Source organism: Vulpes vulpes, chromosome X, assembly GCF_048418805.1.
Source record: "Vulpes vulpes isolate BD-2025 chromosome X, VulVul3, whole genome shotgun sequence".
In the NCBI taxonomy this organism is placed as follows: Eukaryota; Metazoa; Chordata; class Mammalia; order Carnivora; family Canidae; genus Vulpes; species Vulpes vulpes.
In genome coordinates, this window is record NC_132796.1 from 80,167,214 (window position 1) to 80,177,388 (window position 10,175).

The 10,175-nt window shown below is 53.4% G+C and overlaps 1 protein-coding gene across 13 annotated transcripts in view; it reads left to right on the plus strand.

The window, feature by feature from the left end:
- Positions 1 to 5,210, plus strand: part of TMEM164 (transmembrane protein 164) — a 170,754-nt gene extending 165,544 nt beyond the window's left edge. For all 13 annotated transcript variants that reach the window (XM_072743859.1, XM_072743860.1, XM_026014834.2 and 10 more), the window contains one exon: positions 686 to 5,210. In XM_072743859.1, the coding sequence (XP_072599960.1) occupies positions 686 to 892 (207 nt within the window). In that variant the 3' untranslated portion in view covers positions 893 to 5,210. The remainder of the gene's footprint in view (positions 1 to 685) is intronic.
- Positions 5,211 to 10,175: the final 4,965 nt, after the last annotated feature.

Here is a 10,175-nt window from a genome sequence, read left to right on the forward strand (position 1 = left end):
GGAAGGAAACAGAATGACTTTCACACCTTACTCTGACTGCTCTCCACAGGGACCGCTTGATCCCAGAGGGGTCAGTGTCCTCATGTCACCATACCATGCTCAGTCCCACCTATAGGCCTGGCGCTTGCCACGCCTCCTATAAGGAAGGCTCTGCTTACTCCATTCCTCACCATGATCCCCATCCATCCTTCATGAGTCCATCCAGGGTGCCACTGACTTTGTGAACTCTTCTCTGAGGACTCGGTCCTCATTCTGTGCCCTCCTTAGATCTCATGGTGGAGGAAACCTGGTGAGCACTGTTTGGTTTGAGGTTCGGTGTGGTTGCCCATGCCAACTTGGTTGGTTTCCAGTTAAGTGAAGGCAGGGACCATGCTGTTGACCCTTGTGTCATCCCCTGACACCCCTCCAGGGACTAGGCACATAGGAGATGCTTAGGAATGACCACAGGCTCTAGACCCAAACCCAACAGCTTTTCCATTGGATGGCCTCTCCCGTCACCTCCCGGGGGCTCTAGCCTTGACCCACTCCCAAAAACCTAGGGCAGAGAAATGCCATCATGAACAGGTGGGGATTTATCAATCCCTCCTTGTCTAGTCCACCCATTAGGTAGAGATGGCTGAACTGGCAGAAGCCAGAGAAAGCCAAAGGATGGTGAACGCTCACTCTACCTCCCTTGTCCCTGCAGGTCACCGAAGTGAATTTGAACAACATGCTGTGTCCGGCCATCTCAGACCCATTCTACGGCCCCTGGTATCGCATCTGGGCCTCGGGACACCAGACTCTCATGACCATGACCCACGGGAAGCTGGTCATCCTGTTCTCATACATGGCTGGGCCCTTGTGTAAATATCTGCTGGATTTGCTCCGGCTTCCAGCCAAGAAAATAGACTGAAGGTGCTTGTCTTTTTTTTTTTTTTTCTCCCTGAGGAAGCAAGTCCTGACCTGGCTTGGAGGACACCCAATTCTTGATGAAATCATGGGGAGAGGGCATTAGAATGTTTGTTATATTTCTTTTTTCCTTCCTCTCTGTCCCTTTCTTCCACCGCTCTCTCTTTCCCAGCTCTTCCCCCCACCCCAGGACATCTCTCCTGGAGCCTGGGGTGTTGTGCTGAGGGCTGGACTCTTCCTCCTCCCCTGAGGCTCTTCCTCCTGGCTCCTTGGCTCCTTGTGGCCTTAACATGGGCAATGGTAGTCAGTGGCTTTCACTCTGCTTGTTGGTGCTTTCACAACAGCTGGTTGAGGGGACAGGGAACAACAAGCAGTAGCTCTTTCGGCACTGAAGTGATGAGATTGGGTTGGGTTTCATTTCTCCACTGCCAGGGACCTCCAGGCTGATATGGGGGTCCCCTTTTGTCTCCAGCACCATCCCCTCTCCCCCACCCTCATGGGACCGAGGCCTTGTTTCTATACTGAGGCCTTGTTTCTATACCAGCGGCAAGCCGAGAGCCAAGGGATTTCCCAGCTCCTGGCCAAAATAGAACCTGCCAGAGCCTTTCCCACTGGTGTCGCATGACTCCAAGCAAGCAGCCAACCAGCCACTCCCTCCAAGATGCTGCCTGCGGTGGGAGGTGGGGGTGCTCCTCGGCCCAAGGGCTAGATTCCATTGAGGGTGGGGGGGATGGAGAGTTGCTGCAATGGCAGATCCAAAGTGAACAAGTTCAAAATGTCAACTCTTACTAGGCAGGACCCTGGGTAAATTCTGCTTGAGAGAGCTGAAAGTGACCCATATCCTGATCAGAAGTGAGCGTTAGAAATTAATCAATGTAAGTGGTAACGTGAGAAAACTGTGATTTGAATCATACGCTCCATTTTAGTTGAATGTTTGATAATAGATGCCATTTTAATCTTGAGTGCCCCATAAATGTTTCTCCCTTCCCTCCCTCTTTTCCTCCCCCCCCCCCCCCCACTCTTTAAAAGGCAGCTTCAAGGAAGGATAAGCTGGAGTTGGGTTTTTTGCTTTTGGTTTTTTTTTTAATTTGTTTGCTCCCTTGCTTTTGGATGTTTGAGTTCAGAGAATTCTTGCCTTGGGCCTGTCTTCCTAGGGGCTCCGATCCATCCGTTCTGTGCTTTCACTGGCTATGTCAGCATCCTGGGTTGGGGAAGATACAGATCCTGCTGGTCTTGTTTCCGAAACTAGGGACATGTGTCGTCACCGCAGCCAGATCCAGTACCGAATTGTTTCGCATTGGGGGCATCACACACTGCCCCACCTAGCCCACCCCCAAAGCCCATGTCTGGGTTGCAGAGGAGGTACCAAGAAGTCAGGCTCCCATGGGTGCAGATTCAAATGCTTCAAAAGGAAGACCTTTTGTTGAAAGACTTGAGCTCAGTCATGCATGGAGTTCAAGGAGGGAAACAGCTGGGCATTTACTGACTCCTTGTGGGCTCTAAGAATTGGTTTGCCTAAGAACAGAAAAAATGGTTCAGTGACTTCCTCTGATGGCCCCCCTCCCCTCTCCTACTCTAGGCAACCTGGCCACCCTGGGCCAGGTGCCATATTCCAGATATTACTGTATTACAATAGACTTAGATTGAGCTTCAGTGACTCAGTGGTTGTGATTTGAGCAGACGGACCTATAGAAAGCAGCAGAGTGCAGGAGAGTCTCTTGGAGCAAGGTGAGGCCTGGGAAGTAGCCGTGGGAGGGACTGCCTTCTTACAGAGGCCTGCGAACATAGAACATAGAAATGATCAGTTCCCAGGACTCATGGGGGAAGGGGATGCTGGAGGGAGAACACCGAATACTCTTCTGTACTCTCCTTGGGCTCCTCGTGATGCATAACCTTCATTTTCTGCCATCCTCGAGGGCTTGGCCAAGTTTGTCTTCATGCCATTCACAGGTTTTCCTCCAGAAGGGAACCCTCATAAGCAACTGGATCTGCCCTGCCCACCATCAGGCTTCCGCGTGTAGGGATGGCTGTTGGGAAAATGTGCCCGGTCTCAGTGCCCCTTGGCTCTTTACCAAATGAGAGGTTGGAAGGAGGTCACGGAAGGAGCCTCTGGAGGCATGTCCTGTCCCCTTGCAGAACACAGAGTCTTCTGTAGGCAGATAGTCTGTTTCTCAGCTGGGGACCAGCAGCCCAGGTGTGGTAGGTGCTCAGCTTCGGAATGCCACCCATGGCATAGTGACTCTGCACATTCTCCCTGTCTCTGTGGCATGGCACAGGTTGTTAGTCAGCCTGGGCTTTCCTGAAGCCGTGTGCCTCTAGACCACTCGCCTTTGCCTTGGCCATGGCACAGTGCCCCGTTCTGGCTGATACCTTGCTGCCACTTGGAAGGAAAGATGAACATGAAAGCCACATGCCTGGCTCAGCCAGGCTGGACACAGCTACACCTGTCAGGGTTGGGGGAAGGGCGAGGTGGAAGTGAGCTGCGGGGCTCCCAGGGCCCAGGTGGGCTCGAAAACATGGTAGGCAGAGGGAAAAGAGAGAGATCCCAGTCCACAGGCTGCACAGGGGCTTGTGGCTTGCGTTTGAGGTCCTGGGGTGCAGCAAGCACCCGAAGTGATCTGTACCTGTTACTTTGGGCCCAGCCCCATGGAGAGAGAGAACCTGAGCCCACCTCGGGCAGCCTGCCTTAAAGGCTGACTCCCATGCCAGTGGGCCCAGGCTTTCCAGCTCCTGCCTAGGGCTTTCCTGGTGGTACCAAGGAGGTTCTCCAGCCACCCTGGCCAAACTTTCCGTATGCCGTCTACCAGCCTGTGTGTCTGAGAGCAATCATAGAAGTGGACAGTTTCTTTTAAAACAGCCCCAGAAAGGGAAAGGAGTGCTTCTCTAGCCCCTGGGTAGCCTGGGCCACCGATCTGGGCCCATGAGAACAGTCCGCTTAGCTAGCCAGCTTGTGGTAGCCGCTCAAAAGAGCAGAGATGTTCACACTTGCTCACAGCCCCATCCATCTTCCCAGTATTTGGTTCCGTACACCAAAGATGGTCGGGCCCATCTTCTTTCCAGAGGCCCGGGGACGCATTCCTCTGTCCACTGGCAGGGTGGTTGGCTTAAGTGGGGCAGTGTACTTTGTCACCATCTGCTACCTCCAGGCTAGCTAGTAGATCCGACCCTTTTGCCACAGCCTCTGTCAGGGTTTAACTCTGTGCTTCTGGCTAATTCAGTGTTCTGTGGAATGGGCACAGCTCCCTGGCGACAGCAAGTTGTCACCCTGTCTCCATGCACTGGTGTTGGGGCTGAGTGGGGCACCGGGACTGAGCTAGGTGGCTCAAGTGTAATGGAAAGCCCTTTGTCCCCCTACCTCAGCCAGAAGGACTTCCCTGGATTTGTAGACCTTTCGATCCAGAGTCATCTGTCCTCTGGGAAACTGAACGGGGGATGGGGTAGAAGAGAACTGTGCATGACAGCACAGGGCAAGATGCTGGTGCTGGTTTTGGTAGACCAGGAGCCGGCTTAGGGAGGGTGTCCTACAGGCCCCCAGCCCAGGGAGGGGTCCTCCCACTGCACCCCCTGCCTTGCCCTGCCCTCTTGGAGGGGGTAGAGTCGGGGAGAGGGAGTGAGCCTTCTTTTTCTGTATATAGAGTGAGCCAGTTTGTGCTCAGGAAAACCTAGTCGCTTGTTGTTTCTCTCATCTGTGACATTCTTTTGTACACTGGTTTGCTACCCATGGCACAAAACAAAACACAGCAAAAGTTGTTTCACGCAAAAGCTGTTGTTTTGGAAATTTGCTTTCTTCCGGTGTGAGTTTTGTACTATAAAGACTTCTCCATTTATATCGGTGTTATTGTGGTAGAGAGAACAAGGTAGTCTTATATTGCCAGGAAATCAGCAAACGCCTCCGCCCTGCTCCTCAATCCCTCCCCATTCCCAGGTGGATTCCTGTGCACTCGGCACACCCCTCCCAGGGTCCCCCTTTGAACCAGCCCTTGTAAGCCCCCCAGACAGGGGCAGGGGCAGGATTTTGCCAAGCTGGTTCTCGGGTGCTCCATGCCCACCCCACCCCCCACCAGTTTGCTCATTCCCCCCCTCCGCCCCGGGGCATTTTATAAAGCGTTTTCTCTGTTTTGTAAAACCTTTTGATTGTACCGAAATGGTTTCTACAGTCACCTCTGGAAATAAATGGTCATTCATTCGTGTCCTTAGCATCCTGAATTTTAGTCTTAGGTATTTCTGTTGTTGAAGATCCTTGAATGATAAAGAATTCTTCCCCATGGGACTTACTGTTACAATGTTTTCTTCATTTACTCTTATTAAAAGATTTATGAGAACCCAGGAGTCTTGGCCTTCCTTCCTAGAACCCTCTTAAAAGTCCCTCTGCTTTGAAACGTAGACATAAGGGGCCATTCGTCCCACACACTGTGGACAGCCACCAAAGGGCAGCTGGCGCCCTGCAGAGCCCTGCCCTGAGAGCCGTGCGGCCGGACGTGGGGCCCCGATTTCCACGCACGCTGCCTGCTTCCAGCAGGGCTGCCCCTGGGAGGCAGGAGGCCTTTGGCTCTCAGCGGGGACTGTGTTCTGGGGATATCCGCTGGCTTTGCCGAGCCCCCGTGCTGCGCTGGGCTGGAGGACTACGTGTAGAGAAGGTGACTTGGAAACCAAACGTGTTTAGGGCCAGGCACCCCAGCTCCCCTAGAAGGTGGCTCCGGACCAGAACTGTGCAGCATGGCCACACTATCCCACGGGGAGGTGAACGAGACCCGACACTGGCCCTGCCTTTCCAAAGCCACCCGCTGAGCAGCCCACAGTAACGGCGATCAGCCTAGCCTGCCTTCATATCACGCCGAGGCCCTACCTCGTGTCTCACCGGTGCTGCTGCTTCTCGAAGAGACATGGTTAGCCGACGTGGCGCCCTCAGTGCAACGGGATCTCCTCGTTGGCTGGTAGTTGGGCACCCAGGCTATAAAGGAGCCAGGGTCCTGCAATCCGGGGCCACAGAACCACTAGTCGGGGCAGGCCACTTCCCTCAGTTCTCCACCCACGTTGCCTCCTGCCATCCCTGCTGAAACACACTGAGCTGACCAGCAGTCCTGTCCCCCTGGACACACACACACCGAGAAGGCAGGCTCTGAGCTAAAGTGGATGCTAGGATGTGAGGCCAGTGTTGTTAGATCCTGAAGGCGGCAGGACAGAAAGATGGGTCATGAGGCCTTTCTATGCATCTCCCTTTTCAGAAGGAGCTGAACAGCAGTGACCCAGGCCATGTCCATCTTTGCCCTGGGCCAGCGCATCCGCCCCTACCCACTATCTCTTTTCCCTACTATCCCCGCTATCTCGTTCCCTCTACTGTGGGCAACAAAGGCAGATCTGACTGCATGGCTTCCCTGGGTCCTTTAAACATCTTCTGCTTCATCTCATCACCCCCACACCCGCCCCCCACCCTCCCCGATCAGGACCACACACAAGAACAGACCCTTTGCTCCAGACGTCCTATAGTCCACTTTTCCTGCTGCACACAATCTTCTTCTTCTTTGCCTTTTTCCTTGGCGTGGGTTTCTCTGCTTCCTGGTCTCCCTTCTTGTCCAAAGGCTTGAGCTCAAGTGTCAGCTCCTAGGCCAGGCTTCCCTGAGCCCCCGCTCTGAGTTAGGTACCTCTTGGCTTAGCTTCTGCAAGCATCAGGTGCTCCCTGCACCATCAGCCCCTATGAAGCAGTGCATTTTGGCCATCTCTCCCAATGCACACGGAGCTCCTGGAGGGCAGGGTTGGCTCCCATTCCTTCTACCATTGGCATAGGACCTTTTCCATAGAAGTTGCTCAGAGAACACCCATCTTATCCCAGAGTGCTGCAAAATGGTGGGAAGCACCACCATCGCCTGCCCCCCGACCCAGGAGAAATCTTGCCACATAAGCTGTCACCCATCCCATGGGCTCTCCCGTGTGGAGCTTTGTGCCTTTGTCTAGGCACCTCATGCTCCAGCCTGGGGCCCTCAGCGCCAGGCCTTCCTGGGACCTCTGTGTGGAGGGTGGCCAAGTCACCCAACAACTTTTCTGTGTCCTTTGTAGCCATTGAGTCCCCACCAGGGTCATTCCTCCATTCCCTGGGGTGCACAGAGTTGGTGTTGGCATGACTAGAGCCCACCAGCCCACAGAACATGTCACCTACCCCTTTGTGCGGGAGGGAGTGGCTTGGGGGGCTAGGTTTACTATGTGCTCCCCCTGCCCCCTGGTGAGTTTTCTCCTTGTCCTGGTTTGCCAAGGCCAGTAGAGGGGCAGAGATGCACACAATCAGTCTGACAAACGCAGTGGCTTACTCATAGGATATGTGGTTTGCTAACCTTGGCAACGGGCAAGGCTGGCCTCGTCCAAAGTCAAGGACTCTCTGTTACTGGCTGTCCCCACCCATCTCTCTCCCAGTTGGCGTTTGCCTGGCATCTCAATTGCACATCTGTGGTGTCTGAACTGCCTGGCAAAGAGGTTAAGCGTTTGCCAGGGGAAGATGGTAGGGAAGGCCACTCCTATTGCTCACGGGTGACCCAAAGGCCTTGGGCCTCCACAGCCCACTTCCCAACTTCCCAACTCCCGTGTGGCTCCTCCTGCATCTCAGCCAGCCAGTAGCCCAGAGGAGTCTCACAGTGAGGCAGGTCTTGACAAGGAGGTCAGACGCTTCCTTGACACAGCTCCCATAGGTGATAGAGCCAATGGCCTGAGCTGCAGGGCTGTTCTTTACAAAGACACCTCCCCAGCCGCCCCTCTGCTCCAGCCACTGGGTCTCTCTGGTCTCCCCTGCCCTTCTCATGTTCCAGGGGTGCCCCAGGGGTGCTGCCCGCTCTGGCTGTCCCTTCAGCTGTTCCCTCCTTTCCAGGAGCCACAAGACCCTTTACTAGGCAATTTTTAGAAGAAGCCCTCAGGCTCTCCGGTCTCCTGCCCACCCTTGGAATGGAAGGGCCTTCCCATGCACTCCAGAACACCGTCTGATTTCGAGAATGTTGGAGCTAGCAAGATAACCACCAAGACAAGAGCATGTAGGTCTTCCTGCATGTTAGAATCATCTGGGGTGCTTTCACAAAAATCTCATTGTCCAGGCCTCACCCCAGCTCATGATTCAAAGCAAACTTTTGTTTTGTTTTCACTTGAGGCTTCCAGGTTGTGAGTCATCTCATGCCTTTTTTTAAAAAAAAATGAGATTAAAAAAAAAAAAAAAAGCCTGAAGAAAAATACTGAAATCTAGCTTCAGAAAAAGAACCTTACCGAGAGAGACAAAGGCAGCTCCCTCACTCCAGAAATTTGGAGATTGTCCTCAGAGCCTTGGGGAGTCTGGAGAAGCCACCTTGGGGGTGAGGGGTGGGTGGGGGCAGAGTGGGTAAGGTTTGCACCTTTCCCCCTTGCTGCACCCGGAACAACTCCCAATTTGATTCTGTTTTGTACCTTGAGGTTCTGTAAATGATTTCAGCAGGAAAGATGTTCAAAAGCCACTTGCTTCCATGCTCACCAGCCCCATCTCCACTCACCCTAGATTGCCATTGTCCTGTAATAGTTGAGAAAGCATCGCAGGTGGCACTCAGTGATTTCTCTGTCCCCTTGGAGGCCCCGGGTGTCCTTCGCCAAATCATACCTTTCTGAACTCCAAGGCAGCTGCGAGATAGTGAAACAAATGGCTTTATAAAGTCCTGTTCGGTGTCAGGGGTCCCCATTTCCAGACAGTGCAGTCACTGTGCCTGTTCTCAGAGCACGGAGTCTACTGGGGTTTTGAATATACTTCCCCACTGTGCTTTCATGCGCTCTGTGTGGTTGAGGTCTCTGGGGTGTATAACAGAGGTGATGCCTCGGGTCTAAAGAATTTTTCTGTATTTCATTGACTCTAAAATCTCTTCCCCCTCTTTTTTTTTTTTTTTTGCATTTTAACATCTCTAAATCTGGGCTACATCTTATAATCAGTGGCACACCATAGTTCAATGAGAGCTTAGCTTTCTTTTTCCAGAGGCACATACACCAAACATCGTACAGTCTGAGGTGCCTTAGAGTAGCTGAGATGCCGGAGTTGTTACCTTTGATTCCTCTTCCTAGCTGAGAGTCACACAGCACCCCCACCCCGCCCCCGTATAGAGCAGTCCCCCTTTGGAAAAACTTACAAATTTCAGCCTGTGGTCTCCTTCCAGCACTCCACCTTCCCTTTCTTGCCTGCCACCATCCATGCCAGCTGGGCAAGCACTCTGCTTCCTGACCAGAGGGGGGCTCACTTTGCTGGGCTACGTCTTGGAGCAGAGGGTTTGTGGGATAGGAAGGCAAGACGGCAGGGTGCACCTGCATAAGGAAACCCACCCTGCCACCCACCAGGGAGGAAGAGACGGAAGAAGCCAGAGAGAGAGAGAGAGAGAGAGAGAGAGAGAGAGAGAGAGATTGGGGAGGGAGCCAGACAAGACAAGCTAGCCATCCCTCTGGTTTCTTTATTTCCCAACCACAGCCTGGCCAGACAGCTCAGACTGCTTCTATTGGGAATTCCCAGGGCTAGTGTTGCCAGAAGGGAGCTGAGCTAGGAGGCGTTTGGGGGGAAGGAGCCCAACCTTGCCCTAAACTCTCTGGATTGACATGAGCAGGTGTCTGGCCCCCTCAGAGGAAGACCATGATTTCCTCACCCTCTCCTGCAAGGCAGCAGGCCTTTCAAGGAAGAGCAGCACGTTGGCCTAGAGTAGCATATGCACTGGACACGGACTGCAGTGGGAAATGGCCACCAGCCGTCCTTGGTGCTTGGCAGCCGCTCTTATTAAGTTTGGCCTCTGTAGCCTTTAGGCCAGGCTCTTCCAGAAGGGGAAGGAGTGTGTGCAGTGAGATCCAGGGATACATGGGCACAGGAAGCAGTTTTTGGATGTCTCCCACCCCCTCTTCGCCTATCCCCCCTGACACACCCACAAGAGCTTAGCAAGACATGATCAGCCTGGATTACAGCTGCCCTCATGTAACTAGGTTAAAGTGTTGGCCTACTTAGGCCCCTCCTGCAGTGGCCTCCTTCAAAGCTGATGAGGCCGATTAGGAGGCTATTTCTGAGCCCTAGCTGTGTAGCCAGAAGCCTGAGGGCTGTCCTCCTGTGACAGGAAAGACAATAACTGTGGCTAGATGGCCAAGGGCAAAGTCTGCCCTGCCTGTGGGAGAGAAGTGCCATCAGACCTCACATGTCCTTGTAAAAGAAGGAGTCAAATAATGACAAGCCTAAATGCCTTAATTTTGAACTTCAAAAACCCAAACCAACCAGTTTTCAGCCAAAGACACTGGTCCACATCTTCACCCTCTCCAGCCCCAGA